This window comes from Phocoena sinus, chromosome 13 (genome assembly GCF_008692025.1).
Source record: "Phocoena sinus isolate mPhoSin1 chromosome 13, mPhoSin1.pri, whole genome shotgun sequence".
Taxonomy (NCBI): domain Eukaryota; kingdom Metazoa; phylum Chordata; class Mammalia; order Artiodactyla; family Phocoenidae; genus Phocoena; species Phocoena sinus.
In genome coordinates this window covers 18,020,741-18,038,447 of record NC_045775.1, presented here as the reverse complement: position 1 = coordinate 18,038,447, position 17,707 = coordinate 18,020,741, and the positions used below count along the sequence as shown (strand labels likewise).

Below are 17,707 nucleotides of genomic sequence, written 5' to 3'. Positions count from 1 at the left end.
AGAAGCCTTCTGACCACAAGGATAAATAGTCAGTTAGACCTAAGCCTTCAAGATAAACTCAGAATCGAACTTTTGTTCAGTTTACAAACGATGATGGCAGTGAGTTTAAGTGTGAAGGAATTTGAAATCATGTTGACGGGTCTCACTTTCAGGTTTATTTCAAGCCTTAAAATAAAATTAGCTGGACCTCAACTTATTATGTCAACTGTGGTAATCAGTGAGCAATGTGGCTAAGTGTGTATATATTGTTATTTAAATAAGCAATTTATATTCTGTATGAAAGGGAATACTGGCTCTCTCCCTTCTTTAGAGGTTGGCAGTCGTCTGGAGGCCAGGCCTGTGCATTCCTTTAACCCATCCAGCCACCCGTGTTTGTTGATCTGACCTCAGGCAAATGCTCTGTCTCTCTAGAACTCATCTGCAAAATGGGAATAATGCCACCCACGTCACAAGGTGAGCAACAAAAGAGATGCTGCATGAAAGGAACCGTTCTCTCCATTGTACCTGCTCAGTAAACAGTTACTGAGTCTATACTCGTTTAGAAGCTCCAGGAGACGAATATATCATTAAAGTTCCTTAGGAGGCTAAGCTCAGCTGCAGTTTTGATCCGAAAGCAAATGTTTAAAGCTGGAAATTTGAAACGAGAAGATAAAAGAGAAAGGTAAGTTTTTGGTTTGTTTTTTTAAATGCACGTTTCACCTTTCCCCACTACTTCTCAATGTTGCTAAATATCCAAAAGGAAAACAGGGACGATCTGGCAGCTGTCAGGTCTCTAATTTGGCCTAAGCTTTTGCTTTTCACAAGACAGAGAGTCTGTTCGTGCTTCATCGTCCCCACCACTGACCCTGCTTCTAAGAGCTTTGCAGGGAGGCCTGAAGAAACAGAAAGCCTCCTCCTGCCTGATTTTACCTTGAGGGGAGAGACAAGCCCAGGAGTAAGGAAGCGGGAGGTGGTGGGGCGGAACATCACCCTCACCCAGCATCATTTCCTGTGGGATCACTCAGTTACAAGTTCAATCAAAGGCACTGTAGCCATGCCTTTCTCCCAGTGAATCTCAAACTGGAGAAGTCATTCCTTGCCTGAGTGAGGGTTAGAAGAGTTAAAACAGGGAGCAAACACATCTTTGTGGTGTCCGCCCCAGGTTCTGTTTGCATCCTCTCATCCATCTCCAAAAGCAACCAACCAACCCGCCCCCACCCCTGCACCAAAGAATTCAAATAGGACAGAATTTGGAAAATACAGTGTTATTGCCCTTTCATAGTGGTCTCCATGATTGCAAGGTGTTTTATTTTCCATTAAAACAATGCTTTTATGAAATGCCACAAATTAAAAAATCTAAGTGGGGACAACACCTCACGAGTAAGTGTAATATGAAGGACGGACTAGGACGGACTTTGCGTCGACTCTCACAAGTGCCAAATAGATTCAAGTTATCACTGGAATGAAGAAGCTCCAAGAAAATTAGTCTTCAAGTCTCAAGTCATAAATCCTAAAAGATTCCATTTAGATTAGTTAGAATTCATCAACAAGCATATTTAATAGATGTATGCCCAAATATAGCATCTAAAATTCCACACAATGAAAAACCACGAAGATACAGCTACACAGCTAACTGAGTGAAAAGGAACTCCAAAAAGTAGCCTTTGATGTCTATTACCTGACACCGTCTCTGGGCATAAATTTATCCAGGCAAATAGTTTTACTATCAAGTTTTGTGCCAGGCACTGTGTTAGGCACTGGGATTGAAAAGTGAACACACCCAGATCAGTCTTCAGCGGTCCTGGATGTATCCTTAATCCTCTCTACATTGTTCCTACTCCTTACTTTGATATTTAGTTATTACACTGGCTCAACGTGGAAACAGCTGCCATTCAAACATCTGAAAGTTTTTCTCCTTAGCGTTCCAGGAGACAGAGGAAATGGAAGCAGGTAAGCAAATCCCAAAGTACTGTGAACGTTGGACCTGGTCAATATTCCTATTAAAGTTCACGTTCCCTCTAGTAGAATTATTTTACTTAAAATGTTAACTAGCACAGACAGCGCGGTACCTGGTGCATAGCGGGCAGCGTGTAGTGGTGCAAAGGCATCGAGACCCAGTCTGGAGTCTCACACCCGCCCCACCATACACACACCGAAAAGACAAGACAGACTGGTAGTTGACGGATGTGGGTTCAAACCCAGATGTACAATTCATGGCCTTGGGCCAGCTGATTATGTTTCTGAGCCTCATCTTCATTTGCAAAATGTGGATAATCCCTACCTCTCAGCGTTGATATGAGGATTAGAGGTAATGTATGTAAAGCACTAAAATATAGTGGTCAGCCATAACTGGAAGCTATTATTATTATATTATTGGGGCTTGATACAGGTTTGGTGATTGAATAATAGATTAGCTGGCCTCTAAAATCCACATCAACTCTAAAATTATGATACTAACAATGGAATTAAAAGTTCATATATCAAATCCACTCAAGGATATTTTTAACTTTTGTAATTGTGATGCAAATCTCATTTCAGAATACGTCCTGCTAATGAGACTCACAGAATACAATGTATTTATATACACCCTGGCATATTACGAAAACCTGTATGATCAAATTTAACAGGATAGGTGTCTATGGTTTCTGAGATCTCCAGGGGTTGCTGCTGCCTTTTCTATCACAACCACTTGACCAAAGTTCTCCTTTCTAGAGCATTTCTCTAGGCCAGACAGACACTGTGATGCAGGTTTTACCGGAGTTATCTTGACCACGATTATTCCTTCCATTTTCATAAAAGAAAATGGAGGCATACTGAGATTAAGGATCTTTCCAAGGTCACACAGCTAGTAGGCACCAGGCACTGGACTTCAACTATGACACTAAACCCATGCCTTCACCCACTGTGCCATATCGCTGCAACTCAGGCAAGCCCTAAACGCAAAACATAAGCGATTGGAGAGACTTGTGAGGAAATGTACCCACAGAAAAGGAAGAACAAATGTCAGTCACATCTACTGCATTCTTCCTCTGACTGTATTCTGTTGACTACATTTTCACCATGTCTCTTAAACAGAGGATCAGTGTAACATATCCATGTAAAAAGTGGGAGAATCCAGCAATCCCTCTTCTGGGTATATATGGAAAAGAATTGAAAGCTGGATCTTGAAGAGATATCTGCACACCCATGTTCATAGACATGTACTGTAAGATTTCCCCTTACATGAGATATCTAAAGTAGTCAAATGAATAGAAACAGAAAGTAGAATGGTGGTTGCCAGGGGATGGGGAAGGGGGAAATGGGCAGCTGCTGCTTAATTGGCATAGAGTTTCAGTTTTGCATGATGAGAAAGTTCTGGATATCCATTGCACATCAATATAAATATCAGCACTCCTGAACTGTACACTTAAAAATGGTAAAGATGATACATTTTATGTTACGTGTTTCTTTTTACCACAATTTAAAAAAATAAAGTAGCAGAATACATATCTGTATATATGTGTGTATAGAGACATATTTTATGTATAATGTATTTGTATATATGTATGTGTATGTATATACATAACACACGCATATATCCTTAAAAGTCAATGATTTAAAAATTTCAAAGCTCTAGAAAATAATTACAAAAAATTGACACCTGTGGGGCCAATGACAGCCATCAAATGTTTGGGGAGCTGACCTCTTGGCCCAAACCAGATCACTTTCACAATGCTCAACCGTCCCTGTTCTAGTTTCTGAATCATCACCACCTGCTGCAGAGTCAGGAGTCCGAACCATGTGAATTTCATGCAGCTATCCTCTCTCATAGGAAATGAGAAATCTTCCCTTTCCCTCCCTAAAGGTGGAGAGCCCCCAAGACAATAAAGTTTATTTCACAAATAATTGTGTTGCTATTTTCAATGATCAACCTACCTCACCTTTTTTTTTTTTTTTGCAGCTTCAATTTCCCTGCTCTCAAGTGATTTCCTTAAAGAGAGCAGAGACTACCTTTCTGACCTAGGACTTCAGGAAAGTAAGCGGGTAGCTGTTGTAGGAAGAACCAGAGTTTGCTTTCAGAGTGATCTTGATCTCAGCAGGCAGGTAAAAAATTCTGACACACTTTTCCTTCTTAACCAAAATTATTCAGACTATTTTTTTTTTAGCATGTTAGGAGATGAATCCCGATTTCCTGAGTAATAACAAACGACCATCTTCTGCATAAACTACATTCTTCCAGTTTCTAAACATTTGGGTTTACATGTGATTTATCTGTCTGCAAAGAGATTTCTTTTCTTTCTTTCTTTCTTTCATTTTTTTGCCACGCCACTTGCAGGACCTTAATTCCCCCACCAGGGATTGAACCCCGGGCTCTGGCAGTGAGAACACTGAGTCCTAACCACTGGACCACCAGGGAATTCCCTGCAAAGAGATCTCTTATTCTCCAGTCATCCTACGTGGTTTCTGCTTTGGTTTGGCCTCACCCACCACAACCAAAGGCTGGATTTCTTATTCATGGTGTTTATTCCTCCCCCTACCCCCAAGTAAGCACTTAGCTGACCGATTACAGAATCACAAGATTGGTTATAATTCCATTTCTCCATCTGACTTTGAACTTAAGTGCTCCAATTATTTTGCCTGATCCTAATAAGTCAGTAGCGTGCTAATGCTTGCCTTGATATTTCTGAAATATACAGGGTGTGATTAGCATAGGACTGCATCATTAGAAAGCAAAGTTGAAAGCGGGTGAGCAAAGTCATCACTCGCATTTAAGCAAAGCTTCCTGTTCAGTGAACTTAACAATGTTACAATGATCCTAGAGACACTATATGCTGTGACTAAACGTATATTGTATTCAGAAAAAGCCTCAGATGCTCCAGAACCTTCTGTCTTTGGCTACTACTGGATGATAAAAGATCCTAGGAGGACAGGCTTGTTCCAGCCCACAAAGTCCAGAAGTCTGTTTAAGCCAGATACAGCTGAAAACATAAAGAATCCTTGAACCATAACAGGGTAGGAGGGGAAAAAAGGAAGGAAGGAAGGAAGGAAGGAAAGAAGGAAAGAAGGAAGGAGGGAAGGAAAGAAGGAAGGGAGAGAGGGAAACCTTTAGTCAATTCTGCTGGGTTGGATTGACATCTCCAGGCCATAAAGTGAGAAAGCTTTAGGGTAAGCCCGCTGGAAGAAAGAAAAACAAACAAAAAAACCCCATGCACACACACATATCAAATGAGATGCTAAAAAACCACATTAGCATCAGTGGTGTTATTTGAGTCGATTAAAAAAATTTAACCCTTTTATATCTGTGTGCAACCAGGAATAGTGTAAACTTTTGGGAACTAGCAGATAGAGAGAAAAAAAAAGAAAATGCTTTAAACTGGGAATGATTTGCAGTCAAATCAATTGATAAATGAAAGAAAAAAGACGGTACAACAGAAATTGATGCCAAAGATTTATAAGGTTGACTAAGTAAACAAAAATGGAACGGATCACCATGGAAATGCATGAATATTGAAATAGGCAAGATCTGAATACACTAATGATATGCCTCACTTAGATTGACAGGTGTTGATAACAACTGTGACAATCCACACCAACATCCATACTTCTAACATGTTTATTCCTAGAAAACACGGGCTGGATTTAAAGGTTCCTTTTCTTTTAGAAAATAAATTTTCTATTCTTCAAGGGACTAACTCAATTCTCATCTACTTGAAAAACAAAAAAGGTTTTATCATTTGCTTTTTGGATATAAGGAGCTGCAGTTAGCAGAAGTCATTCTCTTGGGCTCTACTAGTCTTTGTTCCAATAAACCTCTCACAAAACTGAATTCTCAGTCTTGTTTATCTCCCGCATTGAGTACTTGAAGTATGACCACCACTCATTAGAAGCATAATTAAAAAGACACAACCTAGATTCCTCACTTCCTTCACATACACATGAAAACCAGTAACCCTTAATCTATTTGTTACCATGGCTACCATAGGATATTTTATTTCAGTACAACTCTAGGTATTTCGTTTGGATTGTTGCTTGCAAATGAAAGTTGGAGACCTATAAATTTCTGTTAACTGTGCTAGAAATGGAGAGACTGAACAGAAGAAAATGTTTTTCTTAATCACGGACAAATACGGTTTATAAGATGTTTGTGCAGAAAAGTTATTAAAATTGGTTAAATACATCAGCCCATAAACCAATTTAAATGCCATTAAATTCATATAGAGTTTAAGGGCACATACGCTAGTAATTCCCTGATTTATAGCAGGACGATAAATCAAGTGCACTCAGAACAATGTACCGGACGGAGACTGTATTCACCAGTGGCACACAGCTCCATACTAGTATAAATGCCTAGAATATGTGACTACTCAAATACATGCATGCCAACCAGCCTTTAAAGTATTCACCTGTGAATTATCCGACGTTTTGGCCAAGAGTCGGGATGAACAATCGATAAAGTTGTTCATCATGCCCTCCCCCCAAAAAAGTGAAAAAGCTCTGCACTCTCCATTGTAATTTTTAAAAACATCACGAATGAGGTGGGCTAATTAAATCTGCTGTCATTCATCCTAAACCGAAATAATTCCTTAAATCTGCCCTCCCAGGGCTGAGTTGGAGATAAGACCGCATGGCAAGAAAAGGTACTCTGTAGTGAGTAGACAGATGACTTTAAAGCGACTGAAATCAGGGTAAATACAGCTGTAACCAGGACAGATCTGTCACTGCAAGAGGAGTCCGAATCCCAGCATAGCTCGGCTAGTGAGAGGCTGGAGCCTGCAGCAGTGGAGCCTGACTTTCCCTGAGCTGACGAACTGGAAGTTTCGCGGGCAGCAGCAGATCGGCGTCCTCAGCGGTCCCGTCCCTCCAGCGCCGAGGTCTCGTCTAATGCTGCATAAATACCTGCGCCCACGATTCGCCCCGGGCGCGCCGCAGCGCAAGCACCGTAGAGAGAGAGGAGAGCGTTTGCAGAGCGGCAGGGATGGCAAAGGCGGCGGCTCCCTAGGGACCCGCGGGGGGACCCACCAACTGACCGTGTCTACCATTGGGTTCCAGAGCTCAGGAACGACAACTGGCTTCTCAGCTAGCGGACCCAGGCATCCGAGACTCGCGCTTTGGCCCCATCACCGTTGGCTGCAGGCAGCCAGCGCGTCTCCGCCTTCCCCAGCCAACGGAGACCCGACCTGCCCGGGAGCTGCCTCGGACCTATCCGGGCTCTCGACTCTGCTCTCCCGACCCCGGGCGAGCTCTCCCCTCCCTCGGGGCCCAGAGCCCGCACTGCCCAGCGTCCGCAACCGCGCCGCGACCGCATATAACCCCCGCGCTCTCGGCTCGCTCCAGGCCACAGAGACCCGGACGTGAGCCCTCTGCCACCTGGCACCTCCCGCGGCAGTCTGGGCGCGCGTCCACACTCCCACATTACACATCTCCCCGTCCACACTATCCCGCACATAAACAACCCCTCCCCACCCAACACACATCCTAGCCGCTTCACCAGCCCCGTACGCTCTCCTTTCCGCGCCCCCCCCCCAAACACGCTGGCACCCACAAGGCGTTAAGGGAAGGCGGGTCACAACAAGGTCTGTATGGGCTTCCTCCCTGTGGTTTTCTCGCTCTTCTACCTCGAAAGTTACTTGGGATTGAGTGAAGAGACCAGGTCCCCAAATGCGGGTCTGAGGACGGGAGGGATCAGAAACTCCAACCTGGCTTCCCGCTGCACAAAGGCGCGCACCTCCCCAAAGGCCAGACGCGTGGCCGCCCCCAGGGTCCAGCCCTCCGGTGCCTCTTCCTGGCCCCCAGCCCGGCTCGGGCTCTGGGCCGCTCAGGGGAGGTGGCTTGGAGAGGGACGCATGCTGTCGGGCCCAGCCGAAGAGCTGCCTCGGCTGGGGGGGGGGGGGTCACACTCGCTTCCAGCGCCCCCTACCACAGCGACATTGGCCTCGGGCAGCCCCTTGTGCATACACACCCGGGGGCAGGAAGTTTCCCCCCCCGCCGCCTTTTTCCCCCCCTGGAGCAGCGCAGGCGCAAGGGCTCCTGCAGCCTTGCGAGTCCAGACGCGGGAGGCTCCTGCCGCCGCCGCCGCCGCGGGAGCCGAGCCCAGCGTTCTGGGTACTCGGGCCCCGCTCCCAAGCCCGGCCCGGCCCCACGCAGCCTCCAGGACCCTGGGTCCCCGGCGCCGCATCCTTGGCGCCCTAGCCTGGCTCTTACCTCCGGCCGCGCGGCTCTGGCCCCGGTCCGACGCGCAGAGAGCCTGGGGTCGCGAGTGGGCGCAGGAGGGCTGATGGATAGGGGACGGCGTCTGCGGGTAGCTGTAGCTGGGGCCGCTCGGGTCCTGGCCGGGAGAAACGGATCCAGGTCTACCTCCTCGCGTTCCTGCTCTCCGCCTTCTCCCCCTTTTCCTTCTCCTCCTCCTCCGCCGCCGCCTCCCGGCAGTCCAGGAAGGATGCCCGAGAGAGGGAAGTCAGTCCTTCTGCCTGTCAGCCTGTGCGGCTACGCGCGGCGCGGCGCGGCTTTCACCGAGGCGGCGGCGGCGGCGGCGGTTCCGGCAGCATCGCCCCCCCACTCTCCCCGCAGCCGCGGCGGCCGCGGGGCTAGGGTTGGCTCCGGGCTCGGGGCTCGGGCTTCGGGCGGGGGCTGCACTCAGGCGCGGCGGCCGCCGGGACTGCGGGCGGGCCCTGCGGAGCCGGGGCCGGGGCTGGAGCTGCAGCTAGATCCGCGGCGGCGGGGACGGCGGCTGCGCGGGGGCTGGCGCGGCCGCGGCGCAGGGACCATGCTCCCTTCTGGCTCGCTCCGCTCCGGGTACCGTCTGCTTTAGCTGCGAGGGAGGCGGGCTGCGGCGTGCAGCCAGGGGCGGGCGGAGCCAATCACGGGCGCCCGAGTGGGCGGGGGCGGAGGGTGGGGGAGGCGGGGCGCCCCCGGCCGGGCGCCCGGCGTTGCTCCCGTGGCCCGAGGGATACCTAGCAGTCGCGCGCCGGGCCCGGGAGGAGTGCTCGCGGGTGTGTCCGTCCGTCCGTACGCCGCCCCCGCCCCCCTGCGGTGGCTCCCGGCTCGGCCCGCTCGGCGGCCGCGCCCGGCAGATGCACGGCGCGTGGCCCCGGCTCCTGGGCCCCGGCCTCCCGGCCCCGCCCGCCCAGGGTTGGCTGACGGGACCGAGGCGAGCTCGCCGTCGTCTCTCAACACCTGAGGAAACTGGCGGAAAAGTTTGAGAACGAAAAGTCCAATCGTCTTTCAGCTTCCGCCCTCCCTATGACACTCCAGCCACGGTAAGGAGCAGGAATTGTCCAAATCTCTGAAGAACCACGGCTAGCCCTGTAAATCCTGGCCACCGACCCTCGACTCTCCTCGGTGTACACGGACTTTCCTGTCTACACTGACCCTCTTGAATCCACAGGACCTCTCTGTTTATAGACAGCCCCTACTCAGGCCACCCCAGCCTTCCATGTCTACACTGACTCCCACCCTGTCTACACTGACTTTCTTAGTTCCACCGCTTCCCCGTCTCCACACGCTGTCTACACAGACCCTAACTTCAACCTTGATAGGAAAGGTTTGGCTGGAAGCCCGTGGCAGCCCCAGTGCGGGCTTTCCATTGTGCCAGAACATTTCATTTCAGCACCAGTCTTCCCTTCTTTGGTAGATCTAGATCTGGCTTTTATTCCCTGCCCTCTCCCTCCTCCCCTACCTCCCCCTCATTTGGTTTTGAATTTCAGAGGAAATATATCTTTTTCCCCCATCCCCCATCTCTGGGCTTCAACAACCCCCCCCCCCCCCCCGCCTCCCCGGCGAAGCCGCTGAGGCCCGAGAACTGGGTAGAAATTGGGGAGGTGGGTGTGGAAAGGTAGGGAGCTGCTTGCTATTTGGCTTGAACTGGGCGGAGCCAGCCCGGGGCAGGCTCTGCCAGGCCCCGCCCCCCATCTGCCAGGGCATGGGGAGGGTTCGTTGGTAAATCTCTTTCAGCTTACTCCTGTGATATCTGAATCCAGGCCTCTTCTCTCCTTGGCTGTAAACTCGGTGCAAGGATTGTGCCTTCTTTAATATCTTGTGGGAAGCAGAGTACAGTGTGTGGTGGCTGATAAATAATAAATACTAATCATCTACTGAGAGTAGCAGGAGGACCATCAGTGAAAGGGAATGAGAACACCAGGGAAAGGACCCATTGGTATTAGAGTAACTGCGTTTTCTGAAAAAAGAAAAAAAAATCGAATGAAGTTTTGGTGTGTGAAGCCTGGCGGTGGGGAGAGGACAGAGTAAAGCACTGCAGCGAGGAATCCCCCCTTGATGGTGGGGTCAGCCAGGAGAAGTGGTGTGTCTTTAAGCAAGGGTGATCGAGGGTGCCTTGAAGGGGGAACAGGTGGGAGTGGGGGCACAAAAGCTCCTCCAACAACCTGAAGAGGAACGCGAGATGTGGTTTGAATGCCACGGTCTGAACATGGTATATGAAAAGTGATTGAAGGGTAATGTAGATGGGAGAAAGGAGAAAGAAGGATTACTTGGGGTTTTAAAAAAGGACTCAGGTAACACTTCAAGCACTGAATGCAAAGAGAACAAAGGCACAGGTGAGTCAATGTTCATTCATGTTGTAGGAAGCTGTCCTCTGAAATGATCTGCATGGGTCCACCAGCTGTGAGCTTGTGGGATCCACCAGGCTACATCCTGGAGCAGTGGCACATAGGACAGGTGTAGACATTATGGAAATGTGGCTAAGGTTTGCAGGGTTAAGGGATAGGTTAAAATCTGGCAATCTGAGGCACTCATAATGTCTGACGTGATTTTGAATGATCCTCAAATGAAAGCAGGAAATACGCACTCCAGGAATCCTTCCTCAGCTGCATCTCTAGGTGAAGGTGTAAGGATTCTCCCAGTTTCCCTGCTGGCATTATCAGAGAAGAGAGACTGTGCTGAATCTGCATCCAGCCGGGTGATGCCAGGGGTGCTGGTTCTAGAGTGCTGCAATGCCTTCAGGGTTCGATCTTGATAATGGCTCACGCAGGGGTGGTGCCAGCCTGTCAGGAGAATGAGAAAAGCTGTGTGAAGTAGAATCACAGTGGGCTAGTCTGCCCCCTCCTCACCCCACCCTTCTTTCATCCCCAGAGCCTGAATGCAAATAAGGATTTCCAGAGTCTGAAGCTGAGATCTTCCTCTGCCGTGGGGCTCCGCCTAGCTAGGAACTGTTGGGTTTGGACTTAGGAAGAGTCGGCTCTGGTCTAGACATGAACTCCATTTCACCTGAAGTGCTGTTGTTCATGTCATCTGCCCCTGTTCCCCCAGGCTCTTGGTGACATACAGTGGATCTGCTCTGTGTTGTGTAAGAGATCTGTCTGTGTAGACCTTGCCCGTAGCTGGGATCTGTCCTGGGTTTTTCACTGCCCTGCTTTGTGGTATTTGGGATAAGCCCCATGGTTAGCATGGATCTCTCTGGTAAATGCGGTTTGTTCGGTGTTACACGTGAGAGCTTCTTCAGCCCCGGTCAAAGATTTCTCCATGAAGCACGGGATCAAGCTCTGTAGAGTGAGCTTCAAAACCCAGCCCTCCCTGTCCTGACGAAGATGCCCCAAGCTGGGCTCTGAGATCAGGACTAATGTGTCTGCTCCAAGCAGATGGGTTGTGAAGGAGTGGACTTGTGAGGCCCAGGGAGGTAGACTGGAATGCTGCAGAACATGCATTTCCCACTCAGAGCATAGACCATTATTTGCGCAGTCCATCAGACGAGGACTTTGTTCTGGAAAGGCTACCGCCGTCACCTGGAGAGGCACCAGAGGAAGCCACAGCATTACTGTCTGGGAGTGCCCACTGTGGCTGAGACGGACTTCCCTCCCTGTTTGTATTTATAAATAGTAATCACAACAAAACGATCATTTACTCAGTGGCTGCAATGTGCCAACCATTGTACCAGGTATTCTACCCACAATACCTGGTCAATGGTCATAGCAACCTGTGGAGTTAGTGTTAGCAGCCCCAAGCGCTGAGTCATAGAGAGGGTAGGCGACCTCCTGAAATCACACAGCCAGTAAATGGCAGAGCTGGTATTTGAGTCTGGTCGCTTGGTTCCAAAGCCTTTGTTCTTTTCACCATCCTCAACACACAAATGCAGTTTCTTTTGTCATTAACCCAGTGCTTTTCCCTTGGAGAAGACACAGTGGATGCTGATTTTGCCTCTATCAGCAGCCAGTCCTGGAGTCAGGACTGGGAATCAGTCTTAGGACACAGAGGGCTGATGTAGAAGAGGGAAAAGCATCTCTTTGTTTACTGAATGCATAGGTCACTTGGAAGAGTGGACGCCTCGTCAGAAACCCTCAGGTCTGAGAGGACATCTGTTTCCAGGAGCGAAGTGGGTATAAATAGAGCAGGAGCCAGCCTCTCTGCTGGTCTGGTTTTGTGTTTGCTGTTTTGTTTTTCTAACATTCTGCTCCACCAAAACCACCCCCATTTGGCATCAAAAGCATGAATAAATCCTACATAAGTCACTGTCCCTCCAGTGGCTAATCAATCCATAAAAATCTATTTAGCACCTACTGTGTGTCCTGCATTTCAACCCCATGGTGTTGATTAAAGCAGGAAGTAAGAAGTCACAGCTGCTGTATTTTCACTGTGGCCACCCTGCTCTGTGGATGCGTGGCAAAGGCACATGCTAATCATGCAATCAGCCATTTGCAGAGGACCTCCCGCACGCTCAGCCTTGTGCTGGGTGCTCTCAGGAGTATAGGGAAGGTACAAGGTGCGCTTCTCACTCTGCTCATTTTTACCCTGTGCCCCAGAAGGGGCTGAGGCATCCAAATACAATACAGGATTTTCCCCCTCCCCCTTATCTGTGGTTTCAGTTACTTGTGGTCAACCCCGGTTTGAAAATATTAAATGGAAAATTCTAGAAAGAAACAATTCATAGGTTTTCAATTGCATGCCATTCTGAGTAGTGTGATGAAATCTCATGCCATGCTGCCCGCGATGTGAATCATCCCTTTGTCCAGCGTATCCACGCTCTGTACGCTACCTGCCCATTGGTATAGGATAAAAGTCAGTGCTTATAGGGTTTGGTACTGTCTGCGGTTTCATGCATCCACCGGGGCTCTTGGGACGGATTCCCTGCAGAGAAGGTGGGACTACTGTACTTGGTTCTTGTTCTTGACAGAGGCTAAGGTAACAACAGTTGTTATCAAGAAGCATAACTGAGTTCTCAGATGTAGGGAAAAGACTCCAAGTGTTGTGGGATATAGGGATGATCTGTAAGAGTGGGGCTGGTCAGGATGGGTGGGTGGGTGTCAGACTGGACCTGAGGAATGAGGAGGTTTTTCCTGGGGGGCAGAGGGAACCCAGAGCTGCCAGAGTGGAAGGCAGGGGCCAGGAGGGTAGAGGAGTAGGATTCCTGGACTGGGGGACCCATCCCAGTGTGAGAGTTTCTGAAACACTGCTTGCTGGTTAATAGTCATTTCCTTTGGGTGAAAATGAAAATGTGTTTTCCTTCTTTGCCCAAATCAGTGAACTATTAGATTCTAAGATTCAGAGTGAAACTGGTGGTGTCTTTTTTGGCATTTTCAATGGTGGGAATGCAGCAGCTTTTTTTAGTACCAGTTGTTTGCAGGTGGCAGGAGTGCTAATTAGACAGAGCCACTAGCAAATTTCCTGGATGGTTCTGACTCCCAAACCGACAGCAAACCAGCTCGGGGGATTTACGAGAGCAGTTTCTACTCTCTCCATTGATAAAGTGATTCTTCAAACACGGTGGTCAAAGGAATGGGTTTCATAGTTGCTCAATACATATTTATTGGGTGTTGAATTGTTCACAGTGACCAAAATTCCACTTTACTTTTTTGACGTTTAAGAAGGGCCTAATGTTTCTCTATTAGAGAGTGTAAAAAGAAGACCCAAATGATTGGGAGGATCGTTGAAAGGAACATTTTATTTGAGTGTTAGAGGAGTCTTTTGATCACTGAAACAGGTTTTCACTAAAGGGAAAACGCAGGAGACTTTTGAGAGAAGATTGAATCCTCATAGTTCTTTGCATGCATATTTTTTAAGCTGTTTTTAAGAGTAAAGAGGTTCCAGCCTGCTGGTTCCCTGTTTGACTCCAGAATCCACTGGTGCCAATGTCTTTTATCGCCCTCGGAGATTTCAGTAGAACTTGGGGCCAGGACCATGTCATTAGTGTGGTCATTTTGAAGCCCTGGATTGGGCCAGAAGCAGAACAATGCCCATCCAGGGCAGGTGACTGCTCTGCTCTGTCTTTAGGACAGAGACCCTTGTGCTCTCTGCTCTCTGTCTGGACTCAGGCTGCCCGAGAGAGTGTCACAGTCCCCACAGGCTGTTGGGGGGAACACAGCGGGAGGCAGAGGGACCACCACGCAGAGCCTTTGGCCACAAATCTCATCTTAATCAGCTGTTTCATGAACACGGCCAAGTCCAGGACACTGTCTCAGGAGTTATTGTTTATTTCAGTATCCACAAAGCTAGAGACTGCCTTTCATGTTCATAAGCGAAAGGCAGCCCATCCTCCAGGGAACAAGTTCACTATTCTCCCCAAAGACGGCGGTGTTGGGAGTCAAGCTGCAGGCACTCTTGGAGTCTGAGATAAATCTCGGTTTGCAGGGTGAAGTAAATGGTTTCAGCGATTTGGGGTTTTTTGGAATACGTGTCCCCGTATTTTATCTTCATGTTTACCCCTACTCGAATTTGTGAAGCTGCGTACACTTTATGTACAGTGTGTCTGGAAGGAGGAATTTGTGAGGTCATGCCCGATGGAAACATGACTGTCAACACATTGGCCCCGGAGGCTCTGTCCCCAAGAAATCAGAGGTGACAAGGAAGAGAAAAGCAATAGGGCCTGAACTCAGGGTACTCTCTGAATATTTACTAAGGGTCGTAAAAATAGCCTAAGTCAGGGCTTTCCTGGTGGCGCAGTGGTTGTGAGTCCGCCTGCTGGTGCAGGGGACGCGGGTTTGTGCCCCGGTCCGGGGGGATCCTGCGTGCCGCGGAGCGGCTGGGCCCGTGGGCCGTGGCCGCTGGGCCTGCGTGTCCGGGGCCGGTGCTCCGCGGTGGGCGGGGCCACAGCGGTGAGAGGCCCGCTTATCGCAAAAAAAAAAAAAAAAAAAAAGCCTAAGTCTGTGATAAAAATCACCATCTGGTCCAGGTGCATCTTGATATAAGAAAATATGATATATGAAAATTCAAAATGATAAAACAGAAGGATTTGCTAGTTTACATTACAAAAGGATGCATGAGCTGCCTGTAAGTGAAGATTTCCCCTTTGATATTTAACGTGTGGCGGATTTAGTAGACATTCCGTTCATACACAACTGGTCAGAAACACATTAATTTATTTTTATTTATTTAAGGCTTGTGACCTACCTACTTTCAAGACGTCTTGAGCAATTTACAGGTTAAAACATGGGGCAAAAGGAGACATTTGGGAATGAAATAGAACAGATAGAACCCAAAGGGAGGACCGTGGGGTTAGAGGCATTAGGCACACGAGATGAATGGGTTCTACAATTAGGATCTCTAAGGGGAAAAGGGGCAAATGCACCAGGTTACCTGATTGTATAAAGAAAGGCACATTTGTATCAGGTCAAAAAAGATGTCTTGAATAGAAAGTGTTTTAAAAAATCAGAGACCTGCTGTAAATGGAAGAATGTAATATTATTGAGGTAAAAGTTTTCTCCTTTAGACTTTGGAGACAAATGCTAATCATGGAAAAGTGTAACACTACAGATCTTTGTGGTAACTTTTTTTTTACTACTTCTAAACCTTTGAAAAATATTTACCGGATGATTTCATTTAAAAAAAAAAAATTTCAATTCTTTATAGGTTTACTTTTTGCCAATTCAGGAAAAGCGTTGCAAATTGGATATATTTCATTTAGGTGGTTGTGAATTTTCCTAGAAAGCAACAGGTAGGTATCTTCTAGCTTAATGCTAAACCCTTGATAATTTCAGTGTAGCTTCAGGTCAGTTTCGAAATTAGCCAGAGAGTTTTGGCTAATGTAAAATTTCATTAGAAATAACCAGAACTTAGCATTAGAATAGCAGGTTTAGAAAAACCTAGGGCTTGGAAAGAGAGCAATATTTGGAATCTGAGATGGTTATATACCGATCTGCAGATAAATCCTATTAATGAACTTAAGATTTTAAAAGGGTTGCAGATATAAACCCATCATTATAGTCAGGACTGTTTTTCCTGGGAGTCAAGATTGACATGTGGCAGTAGATGTGTATGTATTGTTCAAAAGCAACAGAGATGTTAGTTGGGGTGACAGTATATAAAATAATGATGTACCGATGATGAAAATATCAATAATAGCTGATATTAGTTTAGCACTATGTGCCAGACACTGTTTTAAACCTTTAATTTTCTTAAAAATTTTTTTTCTTATATTCCTTACAACAAAGGATGTGGGAATTGATGAATTCTGAGTCTAAAAATTTTAATGCAGATACATAGAGAGAGGAGCAGATGTTCTTTCATCAGTAGGGAGTGTGATACAATCCATTGGCTGGAGGGGGGATGTGGCTGGCTCATTCTGGATGCACGTCTCAAAATCAGAATGGAAGTCTGATGTCGTGTTGTGCCTTTTCACTACGTAAGCGTATACCAGGTGCCTCACACTGGTAAGCTCTGGGCATCCCCAGTCTTTGGTCATACCACTCATGCCACTGAAATCTGACCTAAAGGACACTGGAAGTTAAGATTAGAATAAGAGAGAAGCCCCCAATTGTATTAGTAATTTCCCCAAACCTTAGTAGCTTATGCAACATTTATTATCTCACCCAATGCCTGAGGGTTAGGAATCCAAGAACAGCGTTGCTGGGTGGCTCTGGCTCAGGATTTCCCATGAGGCTGGAGTCAGATGTTAGCTGGGGCTACAATTATCTCAAGATTCCACTGGGACTGGAGGATTTGCTTCCAAGCTCACTTACATGGCTGCGGGCTAGAGGCCTCAGTTCTTTGCCATGTGGGTCTCACTACAGGGCTGCCTCAAGACATGGTAGCTGGCTTCTCCCTGAGCAGCAAGTGATGTGAGAGAGAGAGGCCAAGACAGAAGCTGTAATGTCTTTTATAACTTAATCTTGGACAAACAACATACCAACAGAGGTTTAACGTGAGAAGGGACACAAAGCTGTGGATACTGGCAGGTGGGCTCATTGGGAGCCATCTTGGAGGCTGACTACTACAACAATTGTCTTAGATTCCATGCGTTCAGGGAGGGGAAGAGTGGGCATGGTAGGAGGTGTTCACTGGGTTTCAGGTTTTCAGGCTTCTGAAGGTCCCCAAGAGATCAGGAGACATTACAAGAGATTCCGAAAGGGAAGATGGCTCAAGAACTCTTGTTGATAGAATTCTTAATGTGTAGTTGCCAATGCTCTTGAAGAGAAATAGTCAGGTGGGAATGGGTGTTGATGAAACCAGAGTGACCGTGGGAAAGTTCACCTTTGAGTGCAGCTGGAAAAAGGACAGAAGGGTGTCGAGTTACACACACCTAATGAGCTATAATTAATGAAGGCAGCAAAATGGTCAGGATTACAAAACAGCTTTTCTTATTTGACATGAGCAGAAAATCAAGAAAGGATCTGATTGGTGATTGTGGTAAGATGTCTAATACTGCGGGTTTCTGTGCCGCAAACTCTTACTGAGTGCCACTGTGTACCAGGCTGAGTGCCGAGGGCTAAGGATAGAAAGATAATCAAAAAAAGGTCGCTGCCCTCGAGGATCTTCCAGTCTAATGCGAAGACACATATAAACGAGGCCATGATCAATACCATAATGA

At 47.5% G+C, this 17,707-nt stretch overlaps 2 protein-coding genes across 26 annotated transcripts in view; one reads left to right on the top strand and one right to left on the bottom strand.

Moving 5' to 3' along the window:
- LOC116763985 overlaps nt 1-8,504 on the bottom strand; it is a 192,297-nt gene extending 183,793 nt beyond the window's left edge. The window contains exons 1-2 of the mRNA XM_032652227.1: nt 8,470-8,504; nt 8,161-8,422 (exon numbers count right to left, since the gene is read on the bottom strand). Of these exons, the coding sequence (XP_032508118.1) occupies nt 8,161-8,422; nt 8,470-8,504 (297 nt within the window). The remainder of the gene's footprint in view (nt 1-8,160; nt 8,423-8,469) is intronic.
- A 394-nt stretch (nt 8,505-8,898) lies between these two features.
- The window catches only part of LOC116764761, a 430,466-nt gene continuing 421,657 nt past the window's right edge, over nt 8,899-17,707 (top strand). For all 25 annotated transcript variants that reach the window (XR_004353006.1, XR_004353007.1, XR_004353005.1 and 22 more), the window contains exon 1: nt 8,899-9,215. The gene's annotated coding sequence lies outside the window, so the exon portion shown is untranslated. The remainder of the gene's footprint in view (nt 9,216-17,707) is intronic.